This window comes from Ipomoea triloba, chromosome 5, assembly GCF_003576645.1.
Source record: "Ipomoea triloba cultivar NCNSP0323 chromosome 5, ASM357664v1".
NCBI classification, from domain to species: Eukaryota; Viridiplantae; Streptophyta; class Magnoliopsida; order Solanales; family Convolvulaceae; genus Ipomoea; species Ipomoea triloba.
In genome coordinates, this window is record NC_044920.1 from 2,950,590 (window position 1) to 2,970,989 (window position 20,400).

Below are 20,400 nucleotides of genomic sequence, written 5' to 3' on the forward strand. Positions count from 1 at the left end.
TTTACATATTAAATTTCAAATGAATTTCATCCCTGCGAATCTGCTATTTTAAACCTGTGTATGCAGTATGCCAATAATGTTGAATTTTTATTGCTGGAATGGGGGCATAAATAACTAAATAATGTTGAATTGCTATGGAATTTTTACTAGTATAGTAGTATAATAAGTAGGCCTGGGCAAGTCGGTTCGGTTCGGTTATGGACCGAAAAACCGTTCGGTCCCAAATGTGCAGGTATCGATTGGTCCGTCGAACCGAAAACCGATTTTTTAAAAAGAAAAAAAAAATATATATATATATATATATATCTATAAAATTAATTATAGCAAATATTAGCAAACCCTAAGGGCTAACCGGCTAAGGCAGTCTGCAGTCAATCCAAGGTCGCAGAGCAGTGTCCCAACTCACAACTCCCACGCAGTTCTCGGCTTCACGCACGCAGCTCTCCGACTCCGACCTCACGCACGTCGCAGGCAAATCTCCGACTCTGACCTCTCTTCTCCGACCGGCTGGTCAGCTTCTAAAGTCTAAACTCATTGATGGCCGAGGTAAACTTCCCTTAGTCTTTTTCTAGTTAATATCCTATAGCTTGACCGCCTTGACTTACGCATTAGGTTCTTGATTTTAGGCCTTAAGGATCAGATTTTGATGTTTTAGTTTTTCATTTGGAGTTTTTAATTGTTCTTGACTTCTTGTTCTAGGATTTTGAAAATTTTTTAATTTTTCCATTTTGATTTAGGGTTCTTGAATTTAAGGATATAATATCTAGCTATTTGAGTTTCCATTAGTTTTTATTGTTAATTTGCGAAATAAAAATTGTCCAGTAAACTGGAATTGAATTCCAGTACTGGAACTCAAATTCCAGTTCACTGGAATAATTCCAGTGAAAGTTCAACGACATAATGCAGGAAAGGAAAGAAGGGAAACGACATAATGCACATTTTAAGGTCTGATTATCATTTTTATGCTGGAAAAATTAATAATGATTTCTGGAAATGAATTATGTAATGATAAAGCTTCAATATTTATATAATTTATCAATTTATTTTTTAATATTAGGATGACTTGTATAATCAGACTTTTAACTATATTCTCATGATAGGTTGATTTAAAATTAATTTTCAGTTACGTGCAAATCAGTAACTACTTGATGTTCTCTAACTTGATTTATGCCGGTGATAATTCAAGTAAAGACCTAAATTTTTCTAAAGAAATTTGAGATTGTATTCTGAAAGGCTAAAAACAGCTGTTTTTGGTCAAGTTAGCCGAAATCCCAGGTGATTGTTTGTTCAATGGTAAAACTTTGAGTATTCCTACTTATAGAAAACAGTATTCCTCTGTGAGTGAAACATGAGATCTAGAAGATATAATAGTGCTCGGAGACACACTTGCACAATCCTACATTTTCCAATTGCTCAGCTCTACTGTCATAATGTGATGTTTTGATTGCATTAACCCACTCTCCTGGTCAGTTATATATGATGATTGTTTGTAGTTAAAGTGGAAAATAAAAATCTCAAAGAAACAATAAACAAGCCCTCAGTAGCACTATATCTAGTTATATGGAATTTGGAATTGATGTTCACTGGCTTATTATGTTCATGGTCCAGGGTTAATGAAGTTTTGAGCTACCTTTATTTTTCGGTTTTCAGCTTGTGCAGCATCATTAGTTTCTTAAAGATTTATGAGTTAGCATCTATTTGTTGGATGATAATATGTTTGGTATGCACATCTAGTTTGGGTCTTGTGAAAGAATACAATTAACTAATAGGAAACAATAGAAGTGGTTAAAAGTGTGACAAAACAGTCAAAGACTAATGCAACTGAAGAATGAACAGAGTTACCTAGCAGAATGGACAAAAAAATTGTTATTTGAACTTTGAATTGTTATTGTGGTGTTAAACTTTGGATATGTTGATTGTATTTGAAACTTTGAATTGCTATTTCATTATCGAATGTTTAGATTTTGGATTTTGATTGTGTGAGTATGTATTATTTGGTAGTATGTTCAAAAACTTAGGAAATGTTCACATTTAGGGGTCTAAAACCGAACTGAACGCTAATGTTAAACCGAATGGTTTAATTTTTTCAAAACCGAAAAACCGAAACCGAAACCGAAAAAAACCGAACTGAAAACCGAAATGCCCACCCCTAAGTATAAGTGTATAAGAGTGATACAGTAAGGTTAGTATTCCCATAATTACAATTTTTAAGTATTAATTTTGGAATAATGTATTTCTGTTCAGTTTTTATATCGTTTATTTTGTTTGATTTCAGGTCGGTTATAAATCGATTTTCCAGTTTTCCCGCCAAAAAAAACTGACCGTTTGCTAACCCACCTGAGTTTTCCCGCCAAAAAAGAAGACAGAAAACTAGGGCTCATCCAGTCGCCCACACCATTCTCACAGCAGTCCGTTCCCTTCAAACGCACTCAAAGACTAAAACTTTGTATCATCACATTAAAAAAAAACAATGGCCAGTCAATCGGATCCACAGGCATCTGCCATTTCAGCTGCTGAGGTTCTGTAAATGTGTGAATCAAATTTTGTTTTGTTCTTAAAAAAAAAATATCTTGAAATTTGATTAATTTCCGAAAGTCATTGCATTAATTTCTTGTTAAATCCTGCAGTTGGAGTTTCTTGCGGAGGATGAAATGATTGAAATTGTGCCCAACATGAGAATGGAACCCCTAAATTTGATCTGCGTATTCATTTCCTCTTTCCATTTTCACATCATTTTAGTTTGTTTATTCTTCAATTATTCATATCCATATCTCAAAACCTGTAATTTCAATTTGTGTAATTGACAGGGAGATTTTGGCCCTTTTCGCCCCCAAATAGCCATACAGGTTCCGCTGTGGCTGGCAGTGGCCCTGAAGAAGAGAGGGAAATGCACTATCAGACCTCCTGAATGGATGTCAGTTGGTGAGTGAAAGGCTACTCTCAATCAAACTCAAATTTGGTAATTATTGTAATGATTTAGAAGCCAGAGAGTTCAATAATTAAGGTTTCTTCTCATGGAATTATATTATTGTTATTTGAGGTGTGATGGGTTAGTATCTAAAATCAGCCATTGATTGTTTTGGATGATGTTCATTGAATTTTGTGTTATGTATATACTTTGGTCATTGTTATAATGATTTAGAAGCTAGAGAGTTCAATAATTAAGGCTTCTTCTCATGGAACTATATGATTGTTATTTGAGGTGTGATTTATTAGTATCTAAAATCAACCATTGATTGTTTTGGATGATATCCAGAGAATTCTTTGTTATGTAGAATTCTTTGTTATGTATATAGTTTAGAACTTTATATAAACATTTCTATAGTTTCATTCCTTTCTCGTTTGTAAATTTGTATGGATTATTTTCTATAGTTGAGGGTTTTGCTTATTTGATACTAATTTTTATGCTATCACTTAGAGAAGTTAACTCAGGTCTTGGAAGCAGAGAGGGATTCTGAAGGGTTCCAGTCATTACCATTTCATTATGTTGAAATCTCGAGGATTCTTTTTGATCAGTAAGAAACATATTGCAGTCATTTTCATTCTTCTTAGTTGATCTTCTCAGTTACTGATGTCAATATATGGTGATGTAGTGCCCGCGAGGACATACCAGATGTCTATATGGTTAGTCCACTCCTTAGTCTCAACATGAACTTTGATATTTTACACATTCAATTTTCCTAGAATTTTAAGTAGATGTTTTCAATAGGTGAGGTCTCTAATTGAGGATATCAAGGATGTAAGATTCCACAAGATAGGGACTGGCTTGGAGATTATATCCAAGGAGCGCACTTCTGCATTGAGGGTATACTTTTACTCCACAAAGATCTTTCTTTGTTATCTTGTTAAATGAAATTCTTTGAACTTACATGTAAGAGTGGCAAACTTTTCTTTGGAACATATTTTGCCCTTACTATGATTCAAATGCGGAGTTATTATTGTTATCCATTTTCTGTAAGGATGCAATAATGGTGCAACCATGACTGCAGCTCTTGTTTGATTGATGAATTTAGTCTTGGTGGTATAGTGATAGGGAATTCATAAATCCTAGTTTACTTTTGTTCTTTTACACTCCAAGAAGTTACATATATGTGCTGCATTTCTAAAATAACGTTGGATGAAGTGAAGATGATAAGAACGTATTATTGGCTAGGAATGGATCTTTTGGCTAGAAATGCTCCTGATAGCACTTCACTTTATTATTATTATTTTGAAATCATATCTCACACAATATGATTTGTTTTGAGCTAGTTGCTAGCTTTTACTGCAATGGATATTCAAAGGTGTTAAAGGAAAAAGGGTTTATTTTTCGTGTTGGGACAATATTCTGCAATGCAAAGATGCAAACAGTAGAGGTAACTCCAGCTAAGATGGCAAGAGATCCATCCACACTTGTAACCTCAAGGTCACGAGTTCGAATCCTTGCCCTCTTGGTTTGAGCTGGTTAGCTATTGGTAACCTAGATTGATTTACTTCCTTGTGATCTTTTGCCAACTAGGGTCACAAGTCGGGGTTTAACTACTCCCAAAAGGGTTGTGGGGTTTCCCTCGCCATCAAACAAAAAAAATATGCAAAGAGTTTTGTTTATTAACCTTTCTCACTATCACACTGAATGAACTACATTTGCAGCTTAAAAATCTATCAGCAATGGAAGCAAATGTGGTGCGCCCATTTGTTACAACAGCATTGCAGACATTCTATAAGCTAAGCAGTCCAGAGTTGATACAGGAATCAAATGGTGTGCCCAGCAGACAGCGCCGGCCAATCAATGCACCAACTGTAAGTACTTTTCGTGTGTTGTATGGTTTCTTGTTCTTTAGCTGTCCTCTTATTATGAATGGCAACAAGGCAAGGAGGGCGGGGCGGGGACATATTCCCTGCTCCCTTCGGGGGGGGGAAAGAATTCGTTCCCATCCCATCTTCGTTCCTGCAAGGAAATTTCGAGGATGGGGAACTCCTATCCCTAACCTCATCGGGGAGGGGAATTAAGCTCCCTGTCCGGTTCAGGTGAAATTGCCATCCCGTCATCCCTACACTTTCTACTTGGCATAATAGGTTTCTCTTTTACCACTTTTAACACACTCTTCTCTGACATCCAGAGGGTTACTAAACCTAGATGATGCATTCCAACATGATATCCAAATCATCATGTTCTTGCCAACCTCTTCTGCACTGTTGATAAAAAGCCAGCAAGGAAAGTAATGCTATCATGTGAGTTTGTTTGCACTTTGCAGCACCCATTTATTTTCCTACTTCTGTATTATGTTTTTAGGTTCTGGTAGTGAAGAAATTGAATACTATGGAACTGATGTTACATTATGACAGATCAATTTTATTTAACTTATATTCCAGAGAGCTTTATATTTTTTAGATTCTCATAATGACACATTTAATTTTTTACACATTTTTTAACAGTAAAAGAGGAAGACATGCTTTTTTCCCCTCTTTTGGAAATTGTATGATTTAATATCTAATTTAGTCTTCCATTATGGAGGGTTTAGTAAATAACTGTTAATTGATTAGGTTAGTGGGTTTGGCTAATTGATAACATTAGCTGGTTGTAGAAAAGTGTTTGTAAATTAGTTGTTAGCTGTTAGTTGATAGCTGATTACATGCAAAATGATTTTCTCAAAAAGTTGATCGAAAAAATTGTTTTGAGCAACTTTTTGAATTTTAGCATTTTGGAGCAATAAGCTTTTACAAAAAGTTAATTAATAAAAAATTCATATTGATTGTTTAACCAAGTAAAATAGTTAATAGTAGTCAAATAAAATTGGTTGATAAGCTAACTATATTACCAAATAGGGTCATAGTGTATTTTTCGATTTAGATATGACTTTTTGTGTTTAATTAGGTTATGGACTTTGATGATTTTACTTAACTGAGTCTATCTTTGTCCATCTTTGTCCGCGATTAGAATTAAAGATTAAATTGAGTATTAACTACTCGATATTAATGTTTTCAAATTATTTGTCTTGTTGATGCGATAACTCTTACGCGTACACTCCATTATCGAGAAATTTAATAATGTGAGTGACATTGACATATGCAGATGAAGTTGAAACTTCCAAGAAATGTGGTCCATGCTATTATCTGAGCTGTTATGTCATTTCTGAATTGTGATATTTTTTTGCAAAAACTTCCAAAAAATGTCGAAATAAACCAAACAAGAAAATGTAAGTCATGAACAAATAATAATAATAATAATAATTCTATTTGTAATTTTTCAAAAATATGTATAAATATTATTCCTCCATCCAATTTTATGTATCTGGTTTGGTTAACGAAACTTGATTGGATTCGATTTGTATTAAGTTTGTTATTAGTATATAAAATTTATATATTTAGAAATTATATTAAAAGTATTGTTTAATACAAAAAAAATACAAAAAATTAAATTTAAAAATAATTAATAAAACATAAAGGAAAATAAATAAAGAAGAATTGGTTTGACTAGTAGTGAATAATAAACATGACAAGTAAAATATGAACGTGTAATTGTTAATTTTTTTAAAGAATGCATTTTTTAATTTTTAAAAAAATAGTATGGGATTTCATTCATTCATTGTGATTATTTTAATTTTAATGTATTTTAAATTAGATTTTAAAATAGAATTGACCTTTTCGAAGTCCGCTTTTACAATGATTAGATTCTTTTTTTTTTAAATTAAAAATGCTACTTATAACAGTCTTTGTTGAATTTCTTTATAAATAATATAATTTATCATAAACACCACAATGTTTTATATAAATTGACTGTTTAAAATAAATTAACAATGAAAGTATTAAAAAAAATAATCAGCTAATATTAAATTAGTTAAGATAGATTCAACAATTAAAAATAAATCAAATAATGTTACCTTTTTTTGGGAGGTTGAATATTCTAATAGGGAAAATAGTAATTTATCCCTCACAAATATACCAATTATCAATTCTACCCATAAATTATTAGTGGTGTAAATGTTACCCCTCAAATTTCAAAACGTGAAATATATGCCCATCTCTTGAATTATTAGTGGTGTAAATGCGGTTACTCGTCGTTTTCCCTGTTCGAAGACCACATTTTTTTCTTCCATTTTTCTTTATTCGTTTGTTCTCCTTTCACCGACAACAATATTTCTCCTTCTTCCTATTAGGGGAGGAGTAATATATATCATATTTTGAAAATTGAAAGACAACATTTACATCACTAATAATTTAGGGGTGAGATTAATACTTGACATACATATGATACGTTTAAATTACAATTTTCTCCTTCTAATATGAATGTGCCAGCAAAACTGCCTGCAACATCCCATGTGATCTCATATAGAATTACACTTCCAGAACAACATAGTATATTCTTCTGTCTTCGAGATTTATACCTGATTATTTATACCTCATATAAATCTGTTTTTTATTTTTTTAAAAAAATAAATTATTTTGATGGATCATTTAATGATTAATGCGTCTGACATGTGCAAATGAATTATAAAATTTATAAATGCAAATTATTGGTATTCCCCATTGATTGGGTTATGTACATAAAAATTATGTAAACCGCTGTTATGTGAATTCATAACAATTTTTGTAATTTTTTTTAAAATTGTAATTTAATACAAAACATTTTGTAACGCTGTCTTTACTTTTTTATTTTTTTTATTTGACAATATTACGAATTAATATAGAAAAATGTCTTCAAATTAATGTCATTGTGCATGGTATAAATAGTACATATGACAGATTTAAGTAATATATATAATATGCATACGAAGGCAATAAATTTGACTAATTTAACTTGGAAACATGATGATAAGGTCATTAGTGTAATTTATCTTTTCTGTGTGATTTATAAATTATTACATAGAAAATGAGATTTATCAGATTGCGATTTTCCTCTTCTCCATATATATAGGCCTAGGATTAGGTGCGAAGAGAGCCTCAAGTAAAACATGCGGATAAATCTGATGTGTTGATATGCCCAGATCAATAATTCTAAAAGAAAATTACGCTTCTAATCTATAGTCTTTGTTTTCTGTTCAAATCCTAGAAGGCTCAACAATGTGTACTGGAAAACGCAAAATGCTCATTAATCTTCATGAGATTATTAAAGCCGTTTCTTGAACATGTTTCCTTTCCTCTTTCATGGGACTTAGCAACGGTATGTTGAACCTGTTAAACTTGCCTGTTAACAATGTGCACTACAAGCCACAACAATGTGCACTCGAATGTAAAAATAATACATCCAAAGACAAAAAATATGCACTTAGCAACGGGTCTACTGAACAAGCCTTTTACAAATATGCACAGGAAGACACAACAATGTGCACTGCAATGCATAACAATGTGCAAAAAGCTAATGCACTGATCGACAAAAAAATGCACTTATGCACAAAAATTATCAAATTGCCAATTTTTTTTAAAAAATAATTTTCTTACATTCTAGACAATTGATCTGAATTTGATCATTAGCTAAGATTTAACTTTATTTCTTTTTACATGGGACTCCTTCGCATATGATCCGTTATATATATATATATATATATATATATATATATATATCAAAAATTATTTTAAAAATATATACAATGTGAAATCTGACACCTAACCACCTTGGAGCTAATAAAATACTCCGTAATTGCTTTTCCATTTCACTTGTATGAACGACTAGTCTTCCTTGCATAAGCGATATTAAGTCCATTCATAAATATCCCCATCACATTTTGTTTTTTTTGAAGGAAATCCCCATCACATTTATTTCTATAACTAGTTTTATACGCGCATTGCGCGAATGGGTTAATGCCCAATGTTTATATTTAAATAAATATTTGAAAGTATATCAATGCAAGATTATATAGGAGAAGTTTATACATTGGTAATTGAATGTCGAATTTTTTATTTAAATATCTAACTTAAAGTATATGAATCCAAGATCCAAGATAATATAGAAAATGCATTATAATTATTACTAAAATAAATGTTTGCAACCTTGTAAAATCGATAGTCTAAATATCTGGTCTAAAAATGATAGTCTAAATAAATACTACTTTTAATTTGAAATTTTTCTAAATGGTTCTTAATTCTCTTTTAAGTAACATTGTCATTGTCTTCATCTTTACTATTTGTTCTCTTCCTTTTTGTTGGTAGTGTGTTATTTGCAATTCGGATATTGTTGGTAGCATAGATGACAACGTCATGCAATGAGATTATGATATAGGAGCTATGGACTTTCCTTTAGGTGTTCTGCTTGGGGTTCATTTGGTTCAACCATTATTGTTGAATGAGTTATTGTGGATAAAGAAATCCCTAGTTTAAGAAAAAAGATTAAATAAATTAATAAAAATTTGAAATTTTAAAATATTATGTATTCCAAAGATATTAAAAGGTAGTTTATCGCTTCAATTTGCTGGGTAATGGGTTATTTGAGTACTTTCATTGTCAACAAATCCCCCAAGTAATTAATATGATTAGTTTCAAACTATTCTTTTTTATTTTTTTCATGGTATTAAAGAAATATATATGTATAATTTTTTGGTGTAACTACTAATTTATTTAATTCAATAAGAGTAAAATAGAGTGATTCCACTTCAATTTGTTGGGTTATTATTTGAGTACTCTTTTTGTCAATCAATCCCCAAGTAGTTAATATAATTAGTTTCAAATTATTTTTTAAAAAAATTTCATAGTATTAATAAAATACTTGGTAAATAAATATATAATATTATTTTGTATTATAACTTTGATATTTAATTACAAGATATTGTAAAAATAAGATAATGGACAATGTAATGAATATCAATTGATAAATTTGAATGTAAAGAATCTTTGCATGAGAGAAAATAAAGACAATATACACATAATTCTAAATTAAAGAAATACATATATAGCTACTAATTTATTTAATTTAATAAGAGTAAAATAGAGTGAGAAATTTAATTATGTCAAATTTGATTGAGATGAGGTTCGAACCTAAGACCTTTCTTATAGAAATTAATAGGTAAGTTTTTTTTTTTTTTTTTTGAGTTCTACTGTCTCGATTACAATGTAGTACACAAAGAGTCAACAGATGCCTCCACTGAGGCTCGAACCCACTCCCTTCCACATGGGAGTGTACACCGGGTGCCGCTTGACCACAAGGCCTTTGGCAAATTAATGGGTAAGTTAAAAGTTAACGGAATATTAACGGAGAATATAATATTTAACGGAAAATTTAACGGATAATCATAAAAGTAAGGTTAAATTAGGTAATCTTTTAACGGATAATCATAAAAGTAAGGTTAAATTAGGTAATCTTTATTAGGATAATCATAAAAGTAAGGTTAAATTAGGTAATCTTTATTAATAATATTAATCTGAATTATCTTAACCATCTATTTGATTAAATAATTCATCTGAATCATCTATTTGATTAAATAATTTGACCGCCATTTTTTCTACCCATTTTAGGCCTAACTCTCTTTGGCTCTTGTTAGTATAGTAGATAAAATGCTATTTTATTCTCCCTCTATTCCACCAAACAAACACTATGTTACGGCTTCATAATTGCATAAGAAATCATATAGGTAAAATCTTGGGGGCAATATATAAAATAAAATAAAATAGATTGATCATATGTAATTGACTTTTTTCTACAAAATTATATTTTTTGTTCCTAAATTATAGCATAATTGTAAAATTCGTCTTAATTTATTATTGAAGTTGTACTTTTCGTCTTTTTATTCTTACTTTCATCTTAAATTATACTAAATTTGCAAATTTATTCCCTAATATTTTGTAAGTAAAGGAACAGAAAATGCAACGCCAATTATAACTTAAGAAGAAAGTGAACACGTCCAACACTTAGTGACTAACTACAATTATACTATAATTTTAGGATAAAAAGTATAATTTTCTCTATTTTTTTTTTTTGTTGATGTGTCGTTTTCTGCAATAATTCTTTATTGTGTCTCCTATGAAAGTATTGCTTTATCAAAGGGACCGTTTGGGATACGTAAACCGAGCAACTTGGCTAACAACCAGGATAAGCTGTTTTCCAATAATTGAACCTTTATTTTTATTATTATTATTATTTATTATCTATTAGTATCGTCAAACTATGATTATGCTGCTTCTTGCCTACACCTTCATCAACATAATTATTCTAATTCTATATATAAAAAAGAGCAAAATTTTTATTGTTGATGAATGTGTAGACAACAAGGTGCATAATCATAGCGTTTATATATATATATATATATATATATATATTTTCTCAGTTGCGATTTGTGAGAAATTTAGTAAAATTTTGTCTATAGTAACAACATTTTATACTTGTGTAACAATAATTGAAATATCACCAAACATGTGGACGCGAAAAGTGACAATAACTCTAATTCATTTTTAAAGATGTTTAACAAATATGACGTACAACTTATAGTTTTATAATTTTTTTTGGTGATGTGAGAAACTGTAACCACTAATTGATGATGTACACTAATAAATTCAGGTATGTGTAATACATCACAACACATACATGATAGATAGATAAACTGTACTAAAAAGACTCGGTGTGATATGTTTGACCGAGAAGTGTTGACAACTAGTATAATAAATAAAAGTGACCTATACATGATTAACATTTTATAATCATAAATAGTAACTATAATATATTAGCTTAAAGTTTATCAAATGAACCCTATAATAATTAGGGTTAATTAAATAGATATTAGTTGATTTACCCGAATAATCATTGACGAATAATTGAGTTGTATGATTATAAAAAATTATGGCAATAGCTCTGTCACAAAAAATTATTATAGATACACATTTTAAGTAAAGTGCAAAAAAAAAATTATTTTTGTTTCTATTTTACCCATAATATAGATTTTTTAACAGTAGTTTACTTTTATTAAGGGTAATATAAGAATGCAGAATTATTTGTAATATTTATTTTAAGAAATCATATATCATTATAAAATAAATTAAACTAGAAGTATGAACAATTTGTATGATTTGAAAATAAGTGATAAATCATTAATATTTTTATACGTGTGTTAACGATTTATCAACTAAAATTTAATCAAAATTAATATTACTGTAGTAAATATGAACATCAATCAAATATTGAGACAAGATGGGATGACATGAGGTGATTTCCCCTCCCGTCGAGATGGACCAAATTGTTTGCAAGCACAATATAATTTTTTTATTTTTTTTTATTTATGTCAATGGCTCTTTTGAAATGAAGTTAATTGTATTAATATATGTTATTGTCCTTATGATTAATAATAATAATAATAATAATAATAATAATAATAATTATTATTATTATTGTTGTTATTGTTGCAAAAAAAAATTATTATTATTATTAATGTGGTGATGAAATAATTATTTATTACGTCACAACATTTATTAATTATTATATCATATTTCATCCCTATCCGCTTTCCGATGTCTCCCCGCGGATCCCGTGAAAAGTGAAAAACTTACTTGGGCATTACGGAAAAGGGGAGGGGTGTTTTGGTAATTTCACAGGTGCCCGTCTCCATTTCTATTTGAACTCCTCTCCCCCCTCCTCCTCCTCTTCATCCTCTGGGAGTTGAAGAAAATCAGAAATTTTCTCCCATTTCTTCTCACCCCTCTGGATCATTCAATTTTCATTTTTATAATTTTTTTTTGTTCCTCTGCTGCGGTAATTCAATGCTTCCTTTGATTTTAATTGGGTTTGCATGTCGAAAATTTTTGTTACGGGGGGTGGGGGGTGAAATTCTGCTAATTTGATTCTGTTTCCTCTTGAATTAGGGTTTTCTACGGCCTAATGTTTCGATTTTTTTCATGCCTACAGAAAATTTCGCTACTTTGAATTCGATTGATTGAGCCAATTTTTGCATCCGAAGGAACTTTTTTGTTTCCCAGTTGTTGTTCGTTTGGAATTGGAATTTTTGGAGATATATTGGATTCGTGATTTCGTGCAGTTTTTTTTTTTTTTTGGAGAAATAAGGGTTTGTTTTTTGGTTTGGTTTAAATTTCGTGGAAAAAAATGGCGAATTGACGCCCAAAAGTGAGAGAGAGAGAAACGAAGAGAAGATTTTGGTGGTGCTGGTTTTGCAATGGACTGTAGGGTGTGCGCTTCGTCCGGGGACGCGTGGTTGAGACTGGGCGGTCACGGGGGTGGCGATGTCGGAGGTCCGGGACCGGTGGGGGATGCGTTCAGCCACGAAAGCGATAGTGATTTGGCGGCGATGGTGAGGGATTTTCTGGAGAATGGAAGCATCGGTACAGATTCGAGGAGTAGCAGCGATAGCGATTCCAGTTTCTCCGATCTTCCTCACCTCGCCGACAAATTATCCGTAAGTAACTTATCTATCTTTATCCCATCCTTTTGTGAATTGAAATTTTCATTTTTTATGTTCTTTAGTTCTTTCCTAAAATAATTTTTATTGTGATGCCAATATATTCATATTCAAATCAATTGTTGTGTAGCTTATTGATTTTATGCTTAAGATTTTGAGTCTTTTGGTTGATTGCTTTTTGTATTTGACTTGAATTTTCTGCCACTTCATCATGTGGATATACATATAGTGCAACATTTTTCTGCCCCTCCATAGGATTCAAGAAAGGAAGCTGAAATGATCCAATTCTACTCATTTTCTAGAAAATGATCTAAACATACCAAGACAGTTTTCTGAACTGCAACCAAACACGGGAAATGAAAATGTTTTCTGGAAATGACTCATTTTCGGGAAAATATTTTTAGGAAGTCATTTTCCAGGTTTCCAATCACACCCTTGGGAGAATGAAACTGAGAAAACTCAAAGCTGCTTCTTTTTCCATGTTACAGTTCATGGGATTGGAGGATTTGGAGGTTAACCTGAATTTGGTGTTTTGGATTTTAGACTTTGTAATCTTTAGTGTTGTATGATTATAGGTTTATTTTCATTTAGGTAAGACATAGTAGGAGTTACGAAATTCGTTTTGCAAGGGTAGTATTTTTCTTTCCCTGATTTACTTCTTGTTTAAAAGAACCAAAATGCTCCATTTCATTGCCTGATTCTTCGTCCGTGTGCAGTATATCAAGTTGGCCGTGGATCAATACGAGAGTGACCTGCTCTCGCTGGTGAGTTCACTTTTGATATCCATAAATGACACCGACCTCCACGCTGTCAAATCGGGCCCTTGCAAGGCTAGCTGCATCAAATATTCTCTTGTGAAGCTCTTGAGGCTTTTGGGTTATGATGCTGGTGTTTGTTCTTCGAAGTGGCAGGGCAATGGCAAGGTTCCTGCAGGTATACTTCCTTACAACTCTCTCGTCTATGTCAATGAAACTGCTTCCAACTTTGATTAGTTTGCGACCGTCTGTCTAAATTGGAATAGAATTTTTGCTCGGTATCTGGATTTACTTCTAGACTAACTGGCTTTCGTTATAACCAGGGGATTATGAATACGTGGACGTGATTAAATATGATGATGCTGGTGGCTCTGAACGTGTGATAATTGATATCAACTTTCACAGCCACTTTGAAATCGCTAGAGCGGTTCAATCCTATGACAGAATACTGAACTCTCTCCCCGTTGTGTACGTGGGCTATATAACGAGACTGAAACAGTTCCTCGAAGTCATGGTGGAAGCTGCTAAATCATCCCTGAAGCAGAACTCAATGCCTCTCCCTCCCTGGAGATCGTACGCTTACCTTCAAGCAAAGTGGGGGTCTCCCTATAAACGAAAATTCTATCCCGACCACCCAAACATCAGCCAGACAGCCGGCATCCATCACCATGTGCAATGCCTTTTGCACTTGAAGCAGCTGAAATCTGCACTTCAGTCCGAGATCGATTTAAAGCGAGTGTTCAGGCCGATCAACAGTGACAACCGGATGATGAATCTCGAGAGGTCGAGGCATCCCTTCCGGGCTCTCTGAGACGCAGCATCCATGGAAGAAGTATCAGTATTACTGGTTGGGAACCTTGCTGCTGCTATCAGAACACGACAACAACAATTTTGGTTTATGATGTGGGATTCTTTTTTTGTAGTCCCATATCACGTTGAGTTTTCATACCACAATTTTTGCTATAGTTTTCCACTTTTACTATTTTTTTTGGGGGGGTTTTTTTTTTTTTTTTTTTTTCCTGTGTGAGAGTTCTTATACAGAGCAGTATAAAAAAAAAGTTGTACGAAGTAATACCATTCCAAACGATGTTGTTCTTTCAATAAATGAAACATAATAATATAAAATTGTACCAAGTAAAATTCATTCTTTATTTTTAATGATATTTTACTGTTGTGTGTAGGCCGGGTCGATCAAATTCAGTCCCTACTCGATCTGAGACGTGACGACATGACGTTGTGGCTTATGGTTAAATGAAAGTACTCTGTGGTTAAGCGATGAGATCCAACATTTACGTTCATATTATATGTATTATTATAACAAATATCAATTCTATAATAAAGGGATAAGGGCAAAACACAGGCCATCTTTTATTATTGTTATAATTTTTTATTTAATTAATTGTTTGTATATATAGTATTTAAAATTTGATTCTCAATATTTTATTTCGTTATTTAAATTAATTTTGTTTAAAATTAAAATTTGAAATTATTAATTATAGAGAAGTGGATAGAATAATAGATGATGTGCTGAAGATGAGTCCACAAAAAAGATAGGAAAAGGGAGAAAGATTGGAGAGAAGATATGAGAGAAGATTAGATAGTGATGTAGATGAGATGAATTCACAAAATTGAAAGATAGTGGGAAAATGAGTGTGAATGCCCTATAAACAAGAGAGGAGATTGAAAATAATGTACTTTTAGTATATTAAAAATATATATTGTATTAATGGTTCACAAAATAATTTGCTCCTCCCATAATCATCGCTTTAAATTTTGGATTCTCTTTTTATTTATTTATTTATTTATTTTTATTTTTTATAAATAAATTAATGGAACCCTTTAAATCTTTAATAATGGATGGAGTGCCAGAACGAACCCCACTAACAAACCCTTCTTGCGGGTGCGGCCCAAAATGGAATTAGAATCAATCATGAATTCATGATCATGTTGATTTGTATCAATATTCCAATACAATCTTATATGTTTTTTTTTTGAGTTTGGATTATATTCCAACACTGTTGTAAAAATCGGTCAAGGCGTTAGGTGCCCCTAGACCGTTCCGTTTTCACTATTAGGCGAAAAAAAATCGGTAGGCGGCCAAATCGGCCTAGTCAGTCAATTCGACTGATTTCGGCCAACTCGTCCGAGTCGGTCGATTTTGATCGAGTTATTTCGATTTTGACCAGTCGTTGGAGTTTAAACTTTAAATCTTTAATTTCTTTTATTAGTTAATCGAATTTATTCATTGATTTTATAATCCAATTTATTAATTACTCCATAATAATTATTCATTTATTTGATTTATTTCATACTTCATTAATTAATACGTAGTAATCAGTATTACCAGATCCTTTTACACACTAGTAGTATACAATTCACAAATGATTCATAAAGATGCATAAATAAAATATGAACCCAAATTTTATTAGTCAAAGCTGAAATAGATACCGTCATGCGAGATGCATAATGATTCATTATTATTTTTTTTTTGATAGTTTGCTACTTTGAATCTATGGTTGATTGAAGAATTTGAGTATTTCATATTTGTATATTTTTAGTTTTTAATATTGCTATGATGTTATGTCTTATGAATTATCATTATTTCATTTGTTAGGATGTGCTATTTGATTAAATATTGAAAATAGTCTCATTAAAATTGTCAAACTGCAAGTCTGTTATTGTTTTTTTGTACCCTCATAGCGCTACCTAGATTCTGCCTAAGCGCTAGATAGGCGCTACTTGGACGCTCGATTAGCGCCTACTAAAACCATATATATATTGTGGCCTTCTTCAAATCTAAAGGTCGTTGCCTTATTTGAATGAGGAAGGTCACCACCACTTCACCTTCCTCATATTCGAGGAAGGCATATTTTAGAAAGTTGTGGCGAACATGACAACGGCGTTGAGGTGGCGATGCATTAAGAAAATGAGATTTTTAATATGAGTATTGATGCATCAAAATAACTAATTAAGGTACTTAATTGAAATATTTTAAAGTTTGAGGGGTTAATTACTTTTTATTCAAAAGTGAAAATGTAACACCCTCAAATTTCTAATACAATAATCCATTATTAAAAGGGAAATAACCATAATACTTAATTCTTAAAAAGGATTCAAAACAGCGGAAGCTAGAACATTAGCATATCTCGGGGTGTGATCACGTCATGACTAGGCCCACCTAAAGCCTAACTGCTAAGGCAACTACAACAATCCATCCATCCATAGTTCAAAAGTCAAGAGCGAGACTAAACTCAAAAACATAGTTGCAGTAGGCGCTAGACGCTAGTCTGTCGTCAGACTAGATAACGCTATATATATATATATATATATATATATATATATATATATATAATTAAAAAATTAACAAGACTGACTCGCTCGAGTTAGCTCGGCTAACTCTGTCAAGTTGGGCGAATTAACTCAGCCAAATTCGGCCTAGTCGGCCGAGTTAGGCGCTAGGCGACCTAGGCGAGGGATTTTTGCAATAGTGCTCAAAAATACAAACTTAACTCATAGTCCACAACAACTAGGTCACTAGGTCCATACAAAGTTAAAGAGTAAAAACTAAGACAACGCATCAACTCGACGCTCTCGAACGTCTACTCCAAACCAGAAAATTGAGTTGAACGCTAGCGAATAATGCTAGCGAATAATGGTCAACTAGGATTACATGCTAGGTGCCCCAAGGCCGAGGCGAATTGCTCCCTAAGCGACCGCCTAGTGCCTAACTTGGCCGAGTTAATTTTGTTTTTATAGGTCATTGCCTAAGCGCTAGGCGCTAGTCTACCGCTCGACTATCATCTAGCGCCTACTGCAACTATGATGCTAAGCAAAACCCCACTTCACCATGCAAAACATATACTTATATAGTTTTCAAAAAGTTTTAGTGATTAAAAGAGACTTTGACACATAAGTACCTGTTATACATACCATAGACTCCAATGAGAGATTCTGAATTGAGATATGAATACATAGCAAAGACAATAATGAGTAGTCAAAGGTAACTCACACAATAAATAATTTTGGAACAAGACTCAAACTTATAGAAGGTACCTGAAAGGATTAGCAACTCAACTAGAATAATATCAAATCATAGCGTAAGTATAAACACAGTCAAGTGTAAGAAGAATATGCCACACAATTATAACAATAGATTTTCCAAGTCATATCATATCGTATAAGTGATCAAAATCCTTTCTCAAAATCGATATATCATGATAGTATATAAGGGGAGATATCTATATCAAATCAAATATATCAATAAAGGCACATGTGTGGAGAAGTCAAGTTTCAGTGATCAATCCAATATCAATCCAATCTCAACAGTCAATCTCAATATCAATCTCAACATCAATTGGAATAGCCATACCAGTATCAATACTTGTAAGAAACAGATCTAAAACCTTAAGTGTGCACAACCTCTATTGGGATTCCATGCCCAACGGATAGTTACTAGCTCTAGCAACCAGGATATATTTCTACCAGGTTACTCGCAAATAATCAGATGGAGCCGGAGCTCAATCAATATCAAACCAATCCAATAGAATCACAACTCAACCTCCAACACCGGCCAAACATCAAGATATCCTCCAAATCAATTTATTTCAAGGCATATTCTTCAAAGCATTTAAAATATATAGTATCCAACATATATAGCTATGAGACATCCCGAATAGATTATTCATAACTCAAAATACAAGATATCAGGGTGTAAGACCTTTCCAAAATATTCGTATATTTACAGAATGGTTTTCCAAATCTTTCAGGTAAGTATAGACTAATTGATAGTTAAAATAGGGTAGGGGTTTAAAGAATATAGATTATATGTATTTAAAATAGGGTTTTGGTTAAAGAAAACATCATTCACTTACAGAGAATACCAACTCATAGTATTTTATATCAAATCATATTCAAGGCGGATTACACACTAGAATACGATGAAAATTTCAAAATTGGAAAGAAATAGAACATCAACATAACCAATGGTCCTGAGTGGCGGGCTAGGGTGGCCCGACACCCAATATCGAACGAAGACAGCGGCAGAGAGTAATAGGCACACCTTGCCCGCCATCCCTCGCCTTTCACAACTGAGAAGTCTGGGCCACGGGTCTCCTAGACCCTTTGCTCAGTCCCACAAGAGCAAACCAACAACAGCAGCAGAACATATTACTAGCACAACATAGGAATTTCCAGAATCAAACAACCCTTCCATCATTTACATTTTCAAGCCAAAAATCCATTTCCTTCATCAATATTTCAAAGGTACTAGTATAGATATTTTTACGATACAAGATAACACCGAATAAATCATATTTCATAGATTTTGCAACAAAAAATGTGCTTAGGAGCAAGAAAAGATATACAGTAGCATAGACATTGAGAAGGTGTATTTTAGTAGATATGGGTTTACCTTTTCAAGCTAGCAAATTCAAGAGAAATCTTCCTAGAAGCTCATCCTAGCATCTCATCACCATATATCTTGATCATCTACAACCCAATAACCCACCAAGAAGAAGAAATATCTTAAATATCATAAAATAAGAAAGAGAATGGAAATAGGAGAAGGTTCTTACCATAGATTCCTTCTAGCTTAGCAATGTTAGAAGATGAATCTTGTAGTGAAATAGTGAAGATGAAATGAAGACTAATGAGGAATGTGTGGGTATATGTCGTGTAGGAGCAGGGGAGGGAAGAGAGAGAAAATAATTAAAATACTTCATAAGGAATAATTTTGGGTTAAATTTTTACGGGTGTTACAAGAAGGGCTTATTTAATTTTTCTAAAACAAAGTAACCTCATGTTTACATAATTTTATTTTCTTCATATTGCACAATTATTGCAATGGAAAAAAATTAGATTAAAAAAATTAGCCAAAGGTTTTGTGGTCAAGCGGCTGTCCTTCCCAAGTGAGAGGTCATAGGTTCAATTCCTGGTGGGGGTATTGGCTCGTACTGCTTGTGTTTATATTGTAATAGAGTCAATAGTATTTAAGAAAAATCACAAATTGAACTTTTCTTTCCAAGTAATCATATTTTTTCCATAATCTCTACAAATCTATGGAAGCCTAATTGTCTAAGATTACTTATTTTTAATGAACTACAAATTTTAAATATTTTCCTAATATTTGTTTATCCGATTTTCATTTTCATGTCTGTATTAAGGGAAGAAAAAAAAAACATAGGTTTCTTGAATCTCAATAGGATTACATCCACAAAACTATGTACAAATCAAATTTTGGAGAAATTTGAAATCTTGAATCTATTTTTTTTTTGGGATGGTGTTAATATCAAGTGCATTGAGTTTGTTGTTAATTCATCTAAAAAAGGGAACGAGAA

At 32.3% G+C, this 20,400-nt stretch overlaps 2 protein-coding genes and 1 long non-coding RNA gene across 4 annotated transcripts; 2 read left to right on the forward strand and 1 right to left on the reverse strand.

Annotated features, from left to right (window-relative positions):
* Positions 1 to 338: 338 nt before the first annotated feature.
* On the forward strand, positions 339 to 5,372 carry LOC116021207 (DNA replication complex GINS protein PSF2). Of its 2 annotated transcripts, none has more exons than XM_031261820.1 (9): positions 339 to 546; positions 2,276 to 2,529; positions 2,628 to 2,702; positions 2,808 to 2,922; positions 3,419 to 3,515; positions 3,594 to 3,624; positions 3,710 to 3,805; positions 4,630 to 4,779; positions 5,100 to 5,372. In XM_031261820.1, exons 3-9 carry the CDS (start codon positions 2,652 to 2,654, stop codon positions 5,118 to 5,120), a joined length of 561 nt encoding a protein of 186 aa, XP_031117680.1. In that variant the 5' UTR covers positions 339 to 546; positions 2,276 to 2,529; positions 2,628 to 2,651; the 3' UTR covers positions 5,121 to 5,372. The 2 variants fall into 2 exon arrangements, with proteins under 2 accessions (XP_031117680.1, XP_031117679.1); XM_031261819.1 differs by having other exon boundaries at positions 2,276 to 2,518.
* Positions 5,373 to 12,529: 7,157 nt separating this feature from the next.
* LOC116020717 lies at positions 12,530 to 15,245 on the forward strand. The gene is made up of 4 exons (XM_031261213.1): positions 12,530 to 12,649; positions 12,803 to 13,307; positions 14,027 to 14,243; positions 14,389 to 15,245. The coding sequence occupies exons 2-4, from the start codon at positions 13,068 to 13,070 to the stop codon at positions 14,874 to 14,876; spliced, it is 945 nt and encodes a 314-aa protein (XP_031117073.1). The 5' UTR covers positions 12,530 to 12,649; positions 12,803 to 13,067; the 3' UTR covers positions 14,877 to 15,245.
* A 3,625-nt stretch (positions 15,246 to 18,870) lies between these two features.
* LOC116018915 lies at positions 18,871 to 19,682 on the reverse strand. Its single transcript, XR_004098627.1, has 3 exons — positions 19,639 to 19,682; positions 19,476 to 19,552; positions 18,871 to 19,234 (listed from the first exon to the last, which is right to left on the reverse strand). It is a non-coding gene; the product is annotated as an uncharacterized LOC116018915 (long non-coding RNA).
* Between the last annotated feature and the right edge of the window lie 718 nt (positions 19,683 to 20,400).

What these genes read in the sequence shown, in the direction of transcription:
- LOC116020717 (XM_031261213.1), top strand. Translation starts at nt 13,068, where the DNA reads ATGGACTGTAGGGTGTGCGCTTCGTCCGGGGACGCGTGGTTGAGACTG. An exon ending in ACCTCGCCGACAAATTATCC is followed by an intron (nt 13,308 to 14,026) that starts GTAAGTAACTTA and finishes GTCCGTGTGCAG; the next exon opens with TATATCAAGTTGGCCGTGGA. An exon ending in CAATGGCAAGGTTCCTGCAG is followed by an intron (nt 14,244 to 14,388) that starts GTATACTTCCTT and finishes CGTTATAACCAG; the next exon opens with GGGATTATGAATACGTGGAC.
- LOC116021207 (XM_031261819.1), top strand. Translation starts at nt 2,471, where the DNA reads ATGGCCAGTCAATCGGATCCACAGGCATCTGCCATTTCAGCTGCTGAG. An exon ending in TCCTGAATGGATGTCAGTTG is followed by an intron (nt 2,923 to 3,418) that starts GTGAGTGAAAGG and finishes GCTATCACTTAG; the next exon opens with AGAAGTTAACTCAGGTCTTG. An exon ending in TCGAGGATTCTTTTTGATCA is followed by an intron (nt 3,516 to 3,593) that starts GTAAGAAACATA and finishes ATGGTGATGTAG; the next exon opens with TGCCCGCGAGGACATACCAG.